The sequence below is a fragment of the Sapajus apella genome, unplaced genomic scaffold, assembly GCF_009761245.1.
Source record: "Sapajus apella isolate SASKATOON/1434 unplaced genomic scaffold, GSC_monkey_1.0 scaffold144, whole genome shotgun sequence".
NCBI classification, from domain to species: domain Eukaryota; kingdom Metazoa; phylum Chordata; class Mammalia; order Primates; family Cebidae; genus Sapajus; species Sapajus apella.
The window spans coordinates 1,417,084-1,437,096 of record NW_022437084.1 but is presented as its reverse complement, the minus strand read 5'-3'; the positions used below and the strand labels follow the sequence as shown (position 1 = coordinate 1,437,096).

The 20,013-nt window shown below is 45.8% G+C and overlaps 1 protein-coding gene across 1 annotated transcript; it reads right to left on the bottom strand.

Annotated features, from left to right (window-relative positions):
* Positions 1–1,622: 1,622 nt before the first annotated feature.
* KLK13 (kallikrein related peptidase 13) lies at positions 1,623–10,478 on the bottom strand. Its single transcript, XM_032264537.1, has 5 exons — positions 10,392–10,478; positions 5,399–5,585; positions 4,792–5,060; positions 3,565–3,701; positions 1,623–1,826 (listed from the first exon to the last, which is right to left on the bottom strand). Exons 1-5 carry the CDS (start codon positions 10,441–10,443, stop codon positions 1,638–1,640), a joined length of 834 nt encoding a protein of 277 aa, XP_032120428.1. The 5' UTR covers positions 10,444–10,478; the 3' UTR covers positions 1,623–1,637.
* Positions 10,479–20,013: the final 9,535 nt, after the last annotated feature.

The following is a 20,013-nucleotide window of genomic DNA, read 5'->3' as shown; positions in this document are numbered from 1 at the left end:
CCTAGCCCTTGTTTCATTTCTTGCCATGGCTTGTAGCACCACCTGACAGCCTATTTCTTTATTCATCTTTGTTATGGAGACTTCCTGAAAAGAATGCAAGTCCTACCAGGGCAGAAGTTTTTATCTGTTTAATTCATTGCTTATCATTTGCATCTGCAACAGTGCCTGGGTCATGATAGGTAGAAACACCTGTTGAATAAGTAAACTATATTTACCAACACCCAGGAGACTGCTCGTACATGGTCAACACAGAACAAACGTCTCCTGAGGAAAATAAATGAGTGCGACACTTTTTTGGGACACTGCAAATTTGAAGGGCTGTTATTGACATTCTAAGGTAATATTTTATGGGAACCATGCAGATAATAGCGAGCAGTGCTTGACGGTATCCTTGTAATAATGCTACAATAAAAAATTATGAACCCATTTTACAGATGAGAAAGCACAGGGACTGCGAGGTTTTTTTTTTTTTTTTTTTTAAGCGGTAGTTTCTCTCTTGTTACCCAGGCTGGAGTGCAATGGCGCGATCTCGGCTCACCGCAACCTCCGCCTCCTGGGTTCAGGCAATTCTCCTGCCTCAGCCTCCTGAGTAGCTGGGATTACAGGCACGCGCCACCATGCCCAGCTAATTTTTTGTATTTTTAGTAGAGACGGGGTTTCACCATGTTGACCAGGATGGTCTCGATCTCTTGACCTCGTGATCCACCCGCCTCAGCCTCCCAAAGTGCTGGGATTACAGGCTTGAGCCACCACGCCCGGCCCGGGACTGTGAGTTTTATAACTTGTCCAAAGCAAGGATTTAGTGACTGAAATCACTAAATCACTACATTTTACAGTCACGGACAAAGATATAACAGCAAGGGACACTGAAGAAGGATGTTCATGGAGGGGATACGGGACAGAATATTTGATAGACAATATAGTTCGGGCAAAGAGACCCTCTGGTATACTGAATCCCGTAACTCTAGAGTCTAGGGTGCTATTGATTCAGAGAGAGGAATGTTGGCAGAGGTGGGGTATTGGAAGAATGCGGGAGGTAGATTGGGTTGGAACCTCTGGGACACCCATAACAGTGTGAGAATGAACCATTCTCAGGAGCCAGTGTTAGCTGTGGTGAGTCACGGAGGTACATAGAATGTTGTCAGAGCAGAAGATCGTGGGCATAAGAGAATATTTTCAGGATGAACTATCATGGGAGTCTAGAGCCTTCTTGAGTGCAAAAGGTAGAAAGGTCTAGAACACTGGCATTGAATAAATACTTGAAGAGTTGGAGGATGTTAAGGATGGTCCATTTATAGGACGTATATTGTTGAGATGGGCTGATGGAAGTATTTAAGAATGTTCCACAGACAGAACATTCAAGTGGTGATCTGGGCTCACAGAAGCCATGGATGCAGTTGAGAGACCTGGGCTGTTGTCTGGGTTGGGACATTCAGGTTGTTGAGATGTTTCAGGGATGCAGTATCTGGGTGACTGCAGGCCTGGCAGTGCCTGAATGCTTCTGAAACATAGGATGTCAGCTGGGCTTGAGCATGTTTGAGGACATGGATCACTGGGAATAAGGAGCAGAGAAGGGCTACACAGACAATGTGAGGAAGTCATAGTGAAAGGGTGGACGCAGGTAAGTTTCTCAGCTTTTATTTTGGGCCCTTCGTCCATTTTTGCTGCTGGGTTTCATATTTTTGAATTGTTTCACGGATCCACAGGATGTATCTTGAGACACGAGTGTAGACACCAGGCCGGTCAGGCTGCCCACATGGGAAGTCTCCCCAGGAGATGATGCCATGCAGTGTTCTGTTACAGACCAGGGGGCCCCCAGAGTCACCCTGAGTTGGGGGGAGAAAGAGAAAGAGAATGGTGGGTCCTCACTGGGGCTAAACAAGGCAGGGACAGGGAGATGTGGGGAGACAGTGAAAGATGGAGAGAGACACACACAGAGAGGGAAACTCAGAGAGGCAGAGTCAGACACACACACTGTGAGGGAAAGCAACAGAGACAGTGAGAAACAGATAAGAAGACAAGCACAGAGGGACAGACAGCAAGAGACAGAAAGAGGGACAGAAAGACAGAGATAGGCCCAGAGAAAGGGACACAGAGAGAGAAATTTCTGTGTCTTTCTCTGTTCCTCAGTTGCATTAAAATGGTAACTTATTTCATACCCATTTTTGTATCCCTGGTACTGAATTCCACCTTGCACTCCTGCCCCACAGCAGCGGACCCTGCTTTTACTTTAAGGTTCCTCTGTGCCTCTCACTATTGAGTGAACTCATCCACACCTGGGCAGGGTATGCAATACACGTGTACATCTGTTTCTCTTCCTGGGCCCAAGGCAGACATCACTAATCGATCAAGGCACGTATCATTAATATAGTATCGTACTCTTTCTCGCTGAATCGAATCTCAACTTCTTTATTGGATGCAGGTTGCTTTTTGCTCATGTAGTATCCATTTCTTCTGATTTAAAAAATATTAAACATTTATTTTTAAATTTTTATTTATTTTTTAGAGACTGTGTCTTGCTCTGTTTATTTCTGTTTGTTTTTGAGACAGGGGCTTGCTCTATCACCCAGGCTGGAGTGCAGTGGCATGATCATACCTCACTGCAGCCTGAACTCCTGGGCTCAAGTAGTCCTTCTGCCTCAGCCTCCCAAATAGCTAGGACTACAGGTGTGCACCATCACACCTGGCTAATTTTAAAACTTCTTTTTTTTTTTGTAGAGACAGAGTCTCACTATGTTGCCCAGGCTGGTCTCAAACTCCTGGGCTCAAGTAATCCTCCTGCCTCAGCCTCCCAAAGTGCTGGGATTACAGGCACAAACTACTGTACCTGGTCATTTCTCCTTATTTTGGTAACAGCCTCTCCTGATTTTTTCATTTGGGGAATGGTCCCTCTCCAGCCCCCACAGTTAACCATGTGACTCAGGCTTGGCCCGTCAGAGAACCCCACAGTTCTGGTGGAGTGATGGCTCAGGACACATGCCTTAGGTCAGCCTCGTCTAGTGAGGATCATGCTCAAGGCTTTTGTGTGAACTATTGGAAAGGAGAGGTTCTCTTTCTAATAGGGTTGCCTAGAGGGTAGGATGTAAGCTCAAAGCTGCTGGGGCCATCTTGTCTTGGGAAGTGCCTAACTGAGAATGAAGCCAACACAGAATAGAGAAGACCTTCTAGAGTTGAAAGACAGAATTCCAAACACACAATTTGCATACCTGGATCCATCTGCACCTAAAGCCAGACACCCTGGATTTTCAGTTACAAAAGCCAGCATTTTGCTTAAGCCAGTCTGAGTTGGGTTTCTGTCACTCACGAGTGAAAGAATAGTAACCTTTATGCATCTCAACACAGGGATCTGGGCAGCCACTCGGGTAAAGCTGGAGCGTATGATGAATTATTCTTGCCATCCCTGGGTACCCCTTTTTGTTTCGACCGCCTATGTGAGGGGACATTGCACCTTATAAATATTGGTTCCCCTAAAGCTGGAAACAAAGCCTTTTCCCCAGCATCTGTTCCCACTTCCATTCTGGCTTTCTGTCCTGTTCAAGGCACCCAGCAGCCTCCTGGTCTCACCTCACAGGAGTCCTTGCCACCCTCTTTTGTGCCGGCACACAACATGTTGGCAGTGATCTTTCCTGGGTAGACTTGATGACACTCCTCATCTGAGCGAAGTTGGATGTTGGCACATTGTAGAGTTTTGGGGTAACTCACTGGGGAGAAGAGAGAGAAGGTCTAAGGTATCTGACCTGGATAGGATATGGGATGAAATTTAAATAGGCAAGTTGAATGGGTAAAGAGTTGGTAGAAAATTGAGATGGGAAGAGAAGGATGGGAGAAGAGATGAGCACGTATCTGGGTAAAACAATGGAAGTGACAGAAAAATGGAGGGGCATGGGAGAGAGGCGAAGGGAGAGATGAGGAGAAAAGTGGAGGGAAGGACAGGGAGGGAAGGAACAAGAGAATGGGGGGTTGATGAGGAGAGTGGTGGAGCCAGTGATGGGGAAAGAAAGTTGGAGAGAGGGAGTTGGAATAGGGAGATGGTCAGAAATAGAGAATTAAACATGGGAAAAGCAGGAACAGGGATGGGAAGAGTTATGGGAGAGATGAATAGAATGGTAGAAAGGGAGATGGGCTTGCTGGGGAGAAGGATATAAACATGAAGCTGGGAGAGAGTCAGGGATTGCTACGGAGATGCAAAGGGCTCTTGTTGGTATATACATCAACTTTATATTCATATATATAATTTATTATCCTTAATAAGTAATGATCTATAATTAAATTATTAAATGTAATTATTGGAAGCTTCATTAATAAAGCATATTTAATATATTAAACATCTTATAAATTATAGAAATATAAAAATTTTATATGCATGATTTATATAGTATAAATGATAAAATTCATTTAGCTTTTAGATATATAAATGTATAATTTATATATTATAGATTATATATTTATAATATATATATTGAGAAATACATATTTAAAATACATAATTGATAAATTTTATAGTTTATAAAATACATTTATATAATTTTTGTATAATATATAAATATATTACTATATAATACATAATATACATCATAGTGTATATTCATATATATTTGATCTATTTATGTTTGTATATATTCACAAATTTATACACATTTATATAGAGGATACAGCTAACTTTGTATATATTTATTTACTTATTTATATTTTTATATATAACGGTGTCTACCTCAGACCTTCCCTCCCACCTCTGCCCCTGTTTCCTCAGCCACTCCTATGGGACCTCAGGCCACCCATGTGGGTGCATACCCTGGGGGCTGGTGGTGGTGCCCCAGCCAGACACCCGACAGGTGGTGCCGGGGGTTATGCAGTTGTTGTGGGAAAGGGGCAGGGTTTGGATGTAGCCTGTGAGCTGGACCGGGGACTGCAGCTCCAGAAGCATGATGTCGTGGTCGTGGTTCAGGTGGGTGGGGCTCCTCCGGTATTCGGGGTGGGGAACAGAGCGGACAACTTCCCTCACCTGCTCACCAGCCTCCACACGACCTAGGGCATGCTTGCCCAGGTAAACTTTGAGCCCCCTGGGGGTGCAGGAAAAGGGTGGTTAGGAATGAAGATGAGCCCACCTCCATCCCAATCCCAAGTCCCAACCTCTTCCCATCCTCAGCCTCACCTCTTCTGCATCCTCCCTTCCTCATCTCCAGACACATCACACCCATCCTCAACTGCAATCCCACCCAAATCCCCTGCTTTGATTCTGTTCCCATACCCAATCCCCATATCTCAACCCCAAGCCTCATTCTCACCCCCATGTCCATTCCAACCCTAACTCCAACTCCATCCTCAAATTCAGCTTTACACACCCACAATCCCAGTCTCATTCTCATCCCTACCCCATGCTCCCCTGGCCCCCACATACTCCTTCAGACAGTGTGCGGCGGTGAGGACCCATTTGGGGTGGACCAGGACTCCCCCACAGAGTAGCCGCCCTTGCACTAGTAGAGCTGCCTGCCAGGGCTGAGAGTGGGGGAAGCAGGTGTAGCCACCTGGGAGAAACCCACTGGTCCCATTGTTGTTGAGAATCTTGGAAGATTCTTGGGAGATGCCTGGTAAAGAAGAGAGATTGTTAGAAAACTGGGATCCAGGGTGCAGAGGAGCCCTGGAGTTGTGGATCCTGGGCTTGGGGAAAGGATCAGACTATTGCCCTGGGTGACCAGGAACTAAAGCTGAGTTTGTCGACCTCTGGCAGTTGCTATTCTCGACCAAGTGAAGATAAGTCAGGGCAAGGAGGTGACATTCTTTTCCAAAGAAGTGCCAAATCCTCCCCTGGGGTTTAAGAGAAGAGTCCACAAAATGAGGATGTTACTGATAGGTAAGCAGGAGCCTGACTTTCTCTCCATATGCATTTTCTATATCATTCTCCCAGAGGATGGATTTCAGGAGGTAGATGTGAGACTGGCCTACAATTCCACCTAGGCAGTATCTGTCCATCAGTCTATCCAATCATTCATCCTATTGATTTGTCCCTCCATCTACTCATGCATCTATCCATTCATCCATCCACCCACTCATCCATTTATCCATCAATTCATCCACCCATCTATCCATCCACTCATCCATCCATCCACTCTTCCATCTGTCCATCTACTCATCCATCCATCCATTCATCCATCCATGCATCCACTCATCCATTTATTCATCCATCCATGCATCCATCCACCCACTCATCCATGTATCCATCCATCCACCCATCCATCCACCCACTCATCCAATTATCCATCCATCCACCCACCCATCCATCCATCCATCCATCCACCCACCCACCCTCCATCCATTCATTTATCCACCCATGCATCCATCCGACCATCTTTCCACCCATCTCTTTATCCTTCCACTGCATACATACTGGTTGCCTCAGTGGCTTTAAATATCATCTGTAGGCTAACCATCTTCAGCCCTGAACTCTTCCTTTAAGCTCAGATCTCAAACACTATTGATCTGAATGCCTTACAGCCATCTTAAGCTTTGTATTCCCAACTTGATCCTTCTCAGTCAAAACTGTTCCCTCCAGTTAGTGCTCAGCCCCAAACCTGGGAGTCATCTTTGCTCTCCTCTTTCCTTCATCACTCACAACCAATTCCTGTTGGTTTTATCTCCCAAATATCCTGCTATCTCTACTCTTCCACCACCATCTTGGTACGAGCCCCATCTTCTCTAGCCCAAATGACTACAACATTAACCTAAATCCTTCCACTTTTACATCCCTCTAATCCAGTCTTCTCAAAGCAGGCTGAGGACTCTTCAAAGAAAGTCAGATGATGCTGTTTCCAGGCTTGACTTCCTTTAAAATAAAATCCAAAAAGCCTTCCCAAGGTGTGCAGGACTCTGTGCTGCCTGGCCCTTGCCAACCTCTTTGACCCCTGTCTCCAGCCTCTCTCTTCTGACTTCCTCTGGTACAGCCTCGTGGACCTGTTCTTCAAACACACCAGACATTTAAAGAAAAAAATTATTTAGATCATCTTGGATGCTCCCACACTAGGCATTTTATACTTGCTACTTCCTCTCTCTGGACAGTCCTTTCTCCAGACCTGCATTGTTCAGCACGGTAGCTACTAGCTACCTGTGGCTATTTAAATTTAAAGTAATTAAAATGAAGTAAAAATAAATTTAAAATTCAGTTCTTAAGTCACACCAGCCACATTTCAAATGTTCAATAGCCCAAAGTGGCCAGTGGTTAATTGCACAGCACAGATATAGGATATTTCATGTGCGTGTGTATATATATACACATATATGGAATATTCTACTGGATGACCCTCAGAATCTAGAGGTTGTATGTCTGGGTCCTTCTTAATTCTGAGAGCTCAGCTCAAATGTCTCCTCTTCATAGAAGCCTTCCCTGACCACCTGGTCTAATGTTGACTCTCCTGTTGCCACTCATTCCCCATTACATTCTTCCAACAGATTTTCATCAGAACAATGATTGCTATTCATTTTTCTTCACATTTGTATACATTCGTTTGTTTTTTTTTTTTAATCTCTCCATTTTGGCTGCAAGCTCCATTGACAGGCACCTTAACTGCTTTATTCAGAACCAGATTCCCAGAACCTAAGACAATGCCTGGCACACACGTCGTGGGGGCTCAATAAATGCTGTGTGTGCCAGGCACTGTGTCTGGCATTGGAAGCACAGCAGAGGTCTGTGGGACAGGGAGAATCCTATCCTGAACATGCCTGCCATTTTGTGATGGTGTGACCTTATGCAAATTGCCAGCCTCAGTTTCCCCAGCTGTCAAGTAGAAAAAGTAATAGTTCATCTCTCATTGAGCAGTTGAAGAATTCAAGATGATCGTGAATTTCAAACCATACAGCACAGCAGATGGCACAGAAAGCATCCAGCCAGTGGACAATGTTATTATCAGTTATTAGCTACAACAGGAAATCCCTCCTCCCTGGCTGGCTTCCTCAACGACAGGGCAAGCGGTGGGATTAGCCCAGTGGTTTTCCGTTAGGGATAGGAGTTACCGGTGGGCACAGGATCATTTTAGGTGGTAGAGAGATGAGATACAAGTAACGTTAAATCGCACACTCAGACACCGAGTCAGCATCCAGTTCTCTCTCTTTTTTTTTTTTTTTTTGGAGATGGAGTTTCACTCATGTTACCCAGGCTGGAGTGCAATGGCGCGATCTCGGCTCACCGCAACCTCCGCCTCCTGGGTTCAGGCAATTCTCCTGCCTCAACCTCCTCATTAGCTGGGCTTGGTGGCGCGTGCCTGTAATCCCAGCTAATTTTTTGTATTTTTAGTAGAGACGGGGTTTCACCATGTTGACCAGGATGGTCTCGATCTCTTGACCTCGTGATCCACCCGCCTCGGCCTCCCAAAGTGCTGGGATTACAGGCTTGAGCCACCGCGCCCGGCCCAGTTCTCTTTTAATCCTGATTTTGTCAAGGATAAAGTCTCAGGATGGTGCTAATACGGTTTTAACACCTCCCTAATCCTCACTGAGCTCACTTTTTAAAGCCAGGAGGACACAGAAGCCTCAGCAGGCCACCTAACATTTATTATGTTGAACCGTCTGCAAAAGCTGTTTTAGGAAAGTCAAAAAGGGTCACGTACCAGCAGTTTCAGGCAGTCCAACCCAATAAACATATTGTTTGCTTTTCATTGTGTAGGATTTATTTCCTTCCTTACCTTTTATTTATGGCAAAGGATTCTGTTCTCCATTCAGGACAGTAATATAAACTTGAACATGCTTTCATTTAAGTGGAAACAAAAAGGGCTGACTTTATGGAAACGATTAGGTTAAAAGTTATAAAAATGGTTTTCAGAGCCTCAAGTCCAGGATACGGAGGACAGGACAGACAACGCTGATTAGGTTCTGACCCAGGCATTGCTGGTGTCTTTGGGGCAGGAGCCTCCTGGGCTTGAAGGTTTCTCTGCTGTGAAGTTGTAGGAGTTCCAGTGCGCCTACCTCACAAGGTTGTTGAGGACTCCACAAGGCATAACATGTGGCTCTCCTAGTCTAAGGTGTGGCACTCAGGAGACGTATGGGCATGAGTCCAGGGAGTGTTGCCAAAGGGGAAAAACCACCCCACCTTCAGGCCAAGGATGGTGCCTGCTGCCAGGCACCCACAGACCCCTCCTTTTTCAGGTCTTGGCTCAGTGGTCAGGCCCTTTGGGAAGGCCTCTGGTCTGGGAGCCGCCATCACATCTCTAGGCTCCTAGCTTTGCTCCTTAAAGTCTTCACCTCATGTCAAGATAATTATTAACTAATTATTTGGATAATTGTTTGAATAACATCTGTGTCTGTCCCCGCTAGACTCCAGGTGCTGAGAGCAGGGACTGTGTCTCTGCTTGTACATCATGCAGCACAGTGGGCAGTGTTTAATAGCTGTTTGTTGAATGACTAAACGATTCATGAATGGAGTTTCCAGAGAAGCTGCCTACAAAGGCAGGGAAAGACAGGAAAGATCCATAGGAATCTTAAGGAATACCAATTTGGGGTGAGGTCACATAGGTTTGGGGTCAACCCAAGGATTAAAAGAACAATCTAGAAGGTTCTGGAAGAGACTACGTATGATGAGAGAATACTAGAGGCCGGGTATGGTGGCTCATGCCTGTAATCCCGGCACTTTGTGAGGCCGACGCAGGCCACCTGAGGTCAGAATTTCGAGACCAGCCTAACTAACCTGGCAAAACCCAGTCTCTACTGAAAATACAAAAATTAGCTGGGCGTGGTGGCAGGCGCCTGTAATGCGAGCTACTGGGAGGCTGAGGCAGAAGAATCGCTTGAACCCGGGAAGCGGAGGTTACAGTGAGCCGAGATCGCACCACCGCACTCCAGCCCAGGTGACAGAGTGAGGCTCCTCAGAAAAAAAAAAAAAAATAGAAAAGAAAAAGAGAGAAAGAGCGAACACTATTAATAAAGTAATAATGGCTCAGTGGCTAACTTAACTCCCTTCTATCTGCCACATATTGAAGGCTGATGCATTACAGCGTTTCAATATTCACAGTGGCCTTCTGTGGTAAGCACTTATAGATTGAGCCCATTTTCCAGATGAAAACAATTTAGGCTCAACGCAGTTGCTAGGCTACTGGCTCAAAGCGGGAGCGTCAGGACGTGAACCCGTGTCCTTCAGATTCCCACAGAGGACAGGAAGCCTTGAACGGGGGAGGGGCTGCTGCAAGGGTATTTTCGAAGGAGAGGGATCTGGGGTCAGAGGGCCAACCTCGGCCGGGAAATCAGGTCACCCAGGGACAGGCAGGAAGTGCTCGGGGCTGTCCCCACAGGACCCGGCCCCGAGTGGGCGGGGGGCGGAGCTCGTGGCTCCCACGCCCCCTCCCCCTGGCCTGACCCCTCCCACCATTGTCCCGAGTGGCCACCGCGCCTCCACCCCCGCGCATTCTTACCTCCTGACAAGGCCACGGTCAGGGAGGCGATGACTAGGGCCAGGGGCCACATGGCTCCGGGATCGAGCTGGGGGCAGGGCGGGCGGGGCCTGAGGAGAAGGTGAAGGGGGTGTTGAGGGCGTGCCCGGAACCTCCCCGTCTGAAACCTCTCTGCTCCTGAGTCTCTCCTCCCCTCATTCACTCTGGACAGCGCTGACCCTGGAATCTGCCCCCCACCCCCAATTCGCTCCTTGGTGGGGGGGTGCAGTAGGGAGGTGGGAGGGGCAGTGTGCAGCCTCCTGGGGCTCCGGCCTGCAGCCCCTCACCCCGGAAAGCCATCCCTCCTTCCCTGCCCTCTGGTGAGCTGGGTGGTCGGTGCACCCTCGCCCCGTTCCTCCAGAGCCTGCCTTCCAGTCTCCCCACTCTGGGTCAGTCCCCACGTTGGGGTTCAGCCCTAGTTCTTATCAGTCTGCGCTCTTCGCCTCTCCGTCTCTGCAGGTTTCTCTCTAGATCTGAGACTCTAGCTTCACTCTCCCTCTCCCTGACTCAGCGGCCCTTCTGCTTTCCCCATCCCTCCTATCCCCTCCTCTCCCCCACCCTCGCCCTCCTCCGCTCCCCGCCCCCATCCCAGGCAGACCCTACCTGAGTGAGGGGCCCTCGAGGAGCGTCGGCCGCCAGCTGCCTGGAACGTCAGCCCCGACCCATGGCTTTTAACCCCTGAACTCCCTCCCCCAGCTCACTCAGCATTTCCTGGTCACTGGCCTCCCCCTCTCCACCCCCTGTGGCTCACCGGGCTGTCTCCAGGCAGCCCCCAGCCTGGGCTTGGCCCTCTGCTTGGGGCGGAGCTTCCAGGACATGTTAGGACCCAGATCGGACCCCGCCCAAACCTGAGTTGAACCCACTGTGAACTTTCAGGCGGCAGGATCCAAGAAAGAGTAAAGGGAAAGCCCATTCCCGTCCCCCAGCCTCGATGAATTCCATGCGCATCCCTAACTTCAACCCATTCTGCACCCCGTTTTCTAACCTCTACTCCAACGCCAGGCATAATTCTTATCACACAGTCAGTCCCCAGATGGCCACATTCTACCCATTCCCATCTCCCTATCTGTCCCTAACCATACCCGGTACCCCAGCCCGTTCCTCAACCCCAGTGCCATCTCCAACATCGTCTCAGGTTTAGCTCTCAACACATCCAGGTTCCAATGCCCAGTCTTAGCCCTTTTTTCTTTTGAGAGACACAAGGACACACACAATCCATTATCCTGCCTCCCTTGTCCTGGCAACCACCAGATGACAAGAAGGAAATCATCAGCTGGGTGGATAGAAAATCAATTGCTCTTAGACTTGGATGGGGCAGAGATGCAACCTGAGAAAAGCAATATTTTCTAGAAATGGCCTTTTAGGAGCAAGGCCAGAGTGGGTGAGGGAGTCTACTGCACGTAGGTGGAGAGGAAAAAGCAGGAGTCAGAAAACTTTGAAGATGTGGATTGGGGGTGGGGGAGAGGAAGGAGGAAGGGGTGGTGTTTTGGGAATGAGTAGGTGTCTCCAGGAACTATGGCTGGGTGGAGCCCTGAATTAATCCTGTGGGGTGGAGGGGACAGGATTAGGGATTAAGAAGGACAGAGGTGGCGTCAGAATTCGGAAGAAAGCCAGGGATGTGGACCAGATGAAGTTTGGAAAGACTGAGAGAGTGGAGGTGTCACAATGAGGATAAGGAACCGAGATGGATGGATGGGTGAGGGCTCATATGGAAACTCATATGGTCCTTACTGATGGAGCTCAGGTTTGGATGTGGAGATCAAATCTGAAACCACTCTGCTCCTGAATCTCCCCTCCCCTCATTCACTCTTGACAGCCTTGACCCTGGAATCTGCCCCCCACCCCCAATTCTCTCCTTGGTGGGGCTGCAGTAGGGAGGTGGGAGGGGCAGTGTGCAGCCTCCTGGGGCTCCAGTGTGCAGCCCCTCACCCCGGAAGGCCGTTTGAAAAGGTAACTTTTCAAACATGGTCTAGCCATGACTCTGACATATATGAAATGAACATGTGTCAAAGATTTTTATCTTGACTCATTAATAAACGGCAGGGCCAGTAAGATGTTACAAAGAGCCATATGCACCTAGACAACAAGGAATGCTGACATGAATTTACAAATAGAGGCAAAACTGGCTATTCCACACTGGGAGGAGGAGGGAAATGCATTGTACTTCCACCTGGCAAGATTCTTAAAGAGTTATGGGCAAGAATTATTTGCATTGCTCTCAGATATCTACAATTTAGAGTCATGAAGTAGCTCAATGACAGTAAAGGGTGCAGAGACCTGTTAAAATCAGATAACCCATCTAACTGCATTGAGGACACCTCAATGTCCAGTGTGGGGTCCCTTCCAAAGTCTTTTGCTAAGAAGAAAAATATGGCTTAGTATAGGAAATGAGGAGAGTTTGTGATTAGGTTACGGATGGGCCTGATGACAGCATTGGGAATGCAGTGAGTTTGGGGAGAAGCATGAAAATTGGATGAGCTTGGGTATAGAGTTGGATGTGGTAGTTGAGCTGGTTTTGGGATAGAATTGGATTGTCAGATGGGAAGTGTCTGTGGATACGTTGGTGATGGGGTACTGTTGGGTTGGGGCTGAAGATGGAACCAAGATTGAGGTTTGGATGAGGAAATGTTGAGATGTGGTCATGGGTTGACATTGGTGATGAGAACTAGCCATGAGGTTGAAAGTCTATGATGTAGCAGGTTTTGGTGGCGGTGAGCTGGGTCATACCCCACCTCTCAAAGTGAGAGAAAGGTCACTGTCTTTCTCCACCCTGAACTTCCCCCACTTCACAGGGCAGGGCCTGAGTTCACTTTTTGAATGGAGTTGTGTTTAGGTGGTGTGGCTGGAGGGCGGATGCCAGGTTAAGTGAGGCAACCAGCTTGTGTGGGAAGTCGGGGGACCAGTGCCCTCTTGTGACCTGAGTCCATGCTTCCTGAGGAGCCTTTCTGACTTGAGAAGATCTGGAGCCTGGAGTGAGGGTGGTTGGCCTTGTCATTTGCTGAGGTGTGAGTGCCGGGTCAAACTGATGTTAGGGGTTATGAGTGGCCGAACACGCATTGGCTGGCTCTGGTTGAAGTGAGGTCACGGACCCACTGAGGGCTGGGAACCTTCCACCTCTCACTTGATGCACAAGCCCATGGCTGAAAGTCATATACAGACTGGACCAAATCCAGGTGCACGTCTCTCACAGGTGCAGGTCTCTCCTCCACCACAGAGAGCTGGACTGGAGAAAGAAGAAGGAAGGACTGGAAAAAGAAACGGTGTTCCTAGTGGTTCTGACCTCAGACCCTGGAGCTAGGCTGCCTGAGTTCAGGTGATGTGACTGCTCTGTGCCTCGGCGTCCCCACTTGTAAAATGGCACAATCAATAGCACCTGCCTTATGGAGAAGGGTTAAATGGATGAGTACCTGAAAATGCTTTGAAGAGAGTGTGGCATGGACCAAGGGCCACAATGTACTTGTTAAATAAGTAAAGCTTAAGATGGAGGCATCGAAGGTTCCGGGAGGCTCCTCCCTAACTTGGCTTCAAAATGGGATTCTTTGTTAAGCAGAAACTGGAAGTTCTGGTTGGAAGTGCTGGCTGGGATGAGAAACTAGGCCCCACACCCAGGCCCAGAGGAGGGGCCCCAATGCAAACATGAAGGGAGGGGAAGACCGAGAAAGACACAAAGGGCTAAATACACAGAAACAGAAAGATGGGGCTGTGGGGAGAGGACAGACGGAAAATGCAGAGAAGGACAGAGGCACAGAGGTAGAAAGAGAGATGCCCAAGAGAAGCAGACTCTTGGCGAGAAAGAGGCACAGAGAGTTGAGAAACACGGGTTCTTCTTTAGAGCTGGAACCGTGTTATTCAGGATGTGGCTCCAATCATCACACGCCCCATGCAGCAACAACGTATGGCTTTCATCCATCAGAATAGCAAAAATTAGAAAGGTCAGTCTTACCACCTACCTGCATGCCCACATCCTCTGTCTCCTCTCCCATTTCTCTAGGTGGACAGTCTGCACCTGCAACTAAGATAGATGCCTCCACTGGTGCTGGTATCCCATCCTTTCTTGCCTTCTGGAGGGCATTGCTCCAGTCAGCAGTTCTCTGTTCTCTTTTCTGCAACATCTGTTTTTCTTTTCTCCAAAGAGCAGCCCCATTAGCATGCAAATATACTACAGTTTCTCCCACCTCTTGTTAAAATCTGAAAACCAACCAACAAAAACTTTCTCCCTGCTCTCATGTTCTCCTCCACCTCCTGGCCTGTTTTCTGCTCCCTACGACTGCAGTTCTTCCCTAAAAAGTTGGCTAAGCTCACTGCCTGTGATTCCTGTCCTCCCATCCTCCCTGGAGCCCACATTATGAAGGCTTTCTCTCCCACTGCTCCACCAACCATGCCCCTGTTAAGGGCACCAGTGACCTCCATGGTGCTGAATCCAAGGGCCATCTCTTCAGGATTCATCTTACTTGAGTTAGCAGCAGCGTTTAACAAGTGGACTACTCCCTGTGTCTTTCCTCGCCTTCTGGGACACTTTCCTTTCTGGTTTTCCTCATCACTCACTGGTTGTTCCTCATCCATGTCTGGAGGTTGTTTCTTCTTGTCTCCACAGTCTCTACATGATGGAGCACCTCAGGCTTCGGTCCTTGGCCTTCTTCTCTCCTCTGTCTATATTCACTCCCTCGGTGATCTCATCTGGTCTCGTGGCTTTAAATACCATCTACATGCTGACGACTCCCAAATTTATGTCTCCAGCCAGGCCAGGCTCTCAAACTCTCCACTTAACATCCAGCTGCCTACTCAACATCTCCATGTTCAAAACCAGCTGTTGTTCTCTGCCCTTCCCATGTTCCAAATGTGCTCCTCTTGTGGTCTTGGACTTCTCAGTGGATGTTCACACCATCCTTTTCATTACCTCATTCTGGCCCTTGAATCCCTTTTCTCACACCATATATACATTTTCTTACCAAATTCCATCAGTTCTACCTTCAGAGTAGATCCAGAATGTGACTGTTTCTTACCACCTTCCAACCTTGCTACCCTGGTCCCTTCTAGCCTGCATCATCTCTTACCTGGATTACTGCAAGTTTCCTCTGTCTGTTCTCTTTGCTTCTGTCCCTGTCCTCCTACACTCTAATTTTAATACAGCTACCAGAGTGACCTTTTAGAATGTAAGTTGGAGCAGGTCACTTTTCTCAAAACCCTGCAGTAGTTTCCACTGCACTCCAAGTGAAGGGGGCATTTCCTTATGGTTGGTGTATAAGGCCGAAGACCAACTGGCCTCTCAGTCTCCTCTGATGTCATCTTCTACCATCTTCTCTTCTCTTGTCCTGCTCATGCCAGGCATGTTTCCATCTCAAGGCTTTTGTATCTGGAACCCTCTTCTCCCAAATGTCTGCATGGTTCCCTCTATTCTTATCATCTTCCTCACAAAGGCCTTCTTGACCACTGTACTTGGGAGTCTCCAGGACAGGTTCAACGATTCACTAGAAGGACTCATAAAACTCAGAAAAGCTGTTATGCTTTTGGTTTCTTACAGTGAAAGCATACAGATTAAAATAAGCAAAGAAAAAAGATGCATAGGGCAGAGTCCAGGAGAGACCAGGTGTGAACCTCCACCTGTCTTCTCCCAGGGGAGTTTGTGGACAGTGCATAATTCCCCCAGAAGTAATGTATGACAACATGCTAGAGCATCACCAGCCAGGGAAGCTCACTCAAACCTTGGTGTTCAGGGTTTGTATTGGGGGTTAGTCATATCGACATGACTGCCCATTTATGTGGCTGACCTTAGCTCCAGATCCTCTAGAGGTCAAACTGACACATGTTCCTAAGTCCCCACCATAAGTCACATTGTTATCATAGATTATTGGGCATGGCTCAATACCCAGATAGACAAAAACACTGTTATTCGGCAGGATATTCCAAGAGCATAGAGGTTATCTCCCAGAAGCCAGGCAAGGGCCAAAAGTTCCTTTGTAGCGTGCGGGGTTTGGACAATCCAAATCTGCTGGGTTCCACAACCACCCAATGCAAAATTCCATTCCTTAGTCATAGTCACAACATTTCAATAACTATATGTGGCTAAACAATAACCATATGTGGCATAAAATAACTCTCCTCTGACATTCTCTATCCTGTTACTCTGCTTTATTTTTCTCTATGGTGTTTACTCCCATCTGCCAGACTTTATGTTACTTATTCATTTGTTTCTATCTGCCTCCCCTCTAGAATGTCAACTTCCTGAGGGAAGAAATGTTTAAATGTTTTGCACCTAAAACAATACTTGGTACACAATCAGATATAATGAATATTTGCTAAATAAATAAATGAACTATAGGCATTAAATATTTACTTAATGAATAAATATGGACATTGTTGAAGGTGTGGATAGGGAAGAACCTTTCTTTTTTAGAAAAAAAACTTGCCAGTATTCAGTGAAATTAAGAATAGGCCTTTTGGTCCATTGGTTCCACTCCTGCATGAATGATTGAGAGGAGTCTTCTGTAGATATATAAGTGGCATGCTCAATATGAAGGGAACCTAAGTGTTCATCATTGGAGGATGGGCTTACTAAACATGGTGGATGTGTACTATGCAGTGGCACTTCTCAAAATCCTAACATACACTGAGTGCCCTGGCAATTTTGTTATCTATAATGCAGATTCCGATTCAGTTGGTCTGTGGTGAAATCCAAGACTCCAGTTCTAACAAGCTCCAGGTGATTCAGAAGCTGCTATTTTCTGGACCACACTATGTATAGCAAGGGTAAAGACTAGAGTAGTGCTATTCAATGAGACTTTCAGTGATGATGGAAATAATTTTATCTATAATATATCTGTGTTGTCCAATATGGCAGCCACTAGCCACATATGGTTATTTAAATGTTGTGAGTACAACTAAGGAATGGAATTTTAGTGTGCATCTAATTTTAATTAATTTTAATCAAAAATTAAATGGCCACACCACTTGTGGCTAATGGCTACCATATTGGACAACACATGTCTAGAAGACTCTGGGGCAGTTAGAAGCAATGAACTAGATGAGCAAATGATGCAGACAGATTGTTAAAAGATTATTTGATGAAATCACACCACCTATTTAATACTACAACCTGACTTCTCATCTACACTTGTCTTCCTTCACACACTATTTAACTGAATGTAAAATACTGTTGATTATATTTGCACTGTTATTTTGTAGACCACTCAGAAAGAAAAAGAAGTTTTCAATTAAGTTATGACATGATGCTAAGACATCATGCTGAATCAAGATGTAAGATGCCTCCTAATTACAGAGATGTTAAATGTGAAAAGAATGTGTCTTTAAATCAATAAAATATCATCCTCAACCACCACAGCTGGAACTTTGAGTTACAAAAAAGATTAAAGTAATCTTTAAACTATTTTTACTTGGCTTTATAGAAGGATGCCGGATGAGAATGATAGCATGTGCTATATCATCTCACTGAGGGCCCAAATCTACCCTAGTACACAGCTTCTTTGGTCTCCTTTTTCCTATAGGATGTGTATGGGTACTACATATTAAATCTACAGTATGTGTTTATCACCTTGACACCTTGACACCTTACACAGGAGGTGCAACCTCAGATAAGGACAAACTCAGATAAGGACACTATAAAAAAAGAAAATTTTAGGCCAATATCTCTGATGAATATAGATGCAAAAATTCTCAAGAAAACAATAGCAAACTAAATTCAGTAACATATTTAAAACACCATACACCAGATCAAATGGGATTTATCCCTGGGATGTAAAGATGTTTAAACATGCACAAATCACTAAGCATGATATACCTCAACAGAATGAAGGATAAAAATTATATTGATCATCTTATAAGTACAGAAAAATCATTTGGCAAAATACAACATCCTTTCATGATAAAGACAGTCAACAAATTAGGTATAGAGAGAATGGCCTCAGACAATAAAGGCCATGTATGACAAGCCTATACAGCTAACATCATACTCAGTGGTGAAAACTTGAAAGCTTTTCCCTCAAGATCAGGAACAAGACAAGGATGCCCAGTCTAGCCATTTCTATTCAACATTAGCACTAGAAGTCCTAGCCATAGTAACTAGGCATGAAAAAGAATAAAAGACATTCAGATCAGAAAGAAAGAAGTAAAATTGTCTCTTTGCAGATGACATCATCTTATGTGTAGAAAATCATGAAGAGTCCACCAAAAAACTGTCAGAAGTAATAAATAAATGAAGTAACGTTGCAAGATACAAAATTTGGTTGTGTGTCTACAAACAATGCATTATCAGAAAAGAAATTGAGAAAACAATTCCATTTACAATAGCATCAGAAAAAATAAAATGCTTAAAAATAAACTTAACCAAGGAAGTAAATATTCTGTACACAAAAAAATCATAAAAAGTTGATAAAAAAAAAACTTCAACATGACATAAAGAAATGGAAAGATATCCTATATTCGTGAATTGGAAGAAATGATACTGTTAAAATGTCAGTACGAACCAAAACTATCTACATTTCCGTTGCAATCCCTATCAAAATTCCAATGGCATTTTTTCTCAGGAATAGAAAAAATAATACTAAAATACATATGGAACCATGAAAGACTCTACAATCTCGAGCAAGAAGAACAAAGCTGGAGGCATCATACTGTCTGATTTCAAAACATACTACAAAGCTACAGCAACCAAAACAGCATGATACTGGCACAAAAAAAGGCATGTAACCAATGAAACAGGATAGAGCGCTCGGAAACAAATCCACACATTTACTGCCAACTGATCTTTAACCAGAAGGAAAAGGATAGTCTCTTTAACAAAAGCTGTTGAAAAAACTGGATACCCACAAAGAGAAGAATAAAACTGGACTCCTATTTCATGCCATGTACAAAAATGAACTCAAAATGGGTTGAAGATTTAGATATAAAACCTAAAATTGTAAAATGACCAGAACAAGACATGGGGAAAAAACTTCTTGACATTTGTCTGGGCAATGATATTTTAGATATGACCTCCAAAGCACAGAAAACAAAAGTAAAAACAAACGAGATTTTATCAAATTGAAAAGCTTCTGTGCACCAAAGGAAACAACCAAGAGAGTGAAAAGACAGCATACCGAATGGGAGAAAATATTTGCAGATGATGTATCTGATAAAGGGTCAATATCAAAGATATATAAGGAATGCAAAAACTCAACACCCAGAAAACCAATAAAAATGGGCAAAGGGTCTAGCCAGTGGCTCAAACCTGTAATCCTAAGACTTTGGAATGCTGAGGCGGGTTGATCAACTGAGGACAGAAGTTCGAGACCAGCCTGACCAACATGGTGAAACCCCATCTCTACTAAAAATACAAAAATTAGCGTGGTGGCGAGCACCTGTAATCCCAGCTGCTTCAGGGGCTGAGGCAGGAGAATTGCTTGAACCCAAGAGGTGGAGATTGCAGTGAGCTGAGCTTGTGCCACTGCGCTCCAGCGTGGGCGACAGGGAGAGACTCTGTCTCAAAAAAAAAAAAAAAGAAAAAAAAAAAGAGGCCGGGCGCGGTGGCTCAAGCCTGTAATCCCAGCACTTTGGGAGGCCGAGGCGGGTGGATCACGAGGTCAAGAGATCGAGACCATCCTGGTCAACA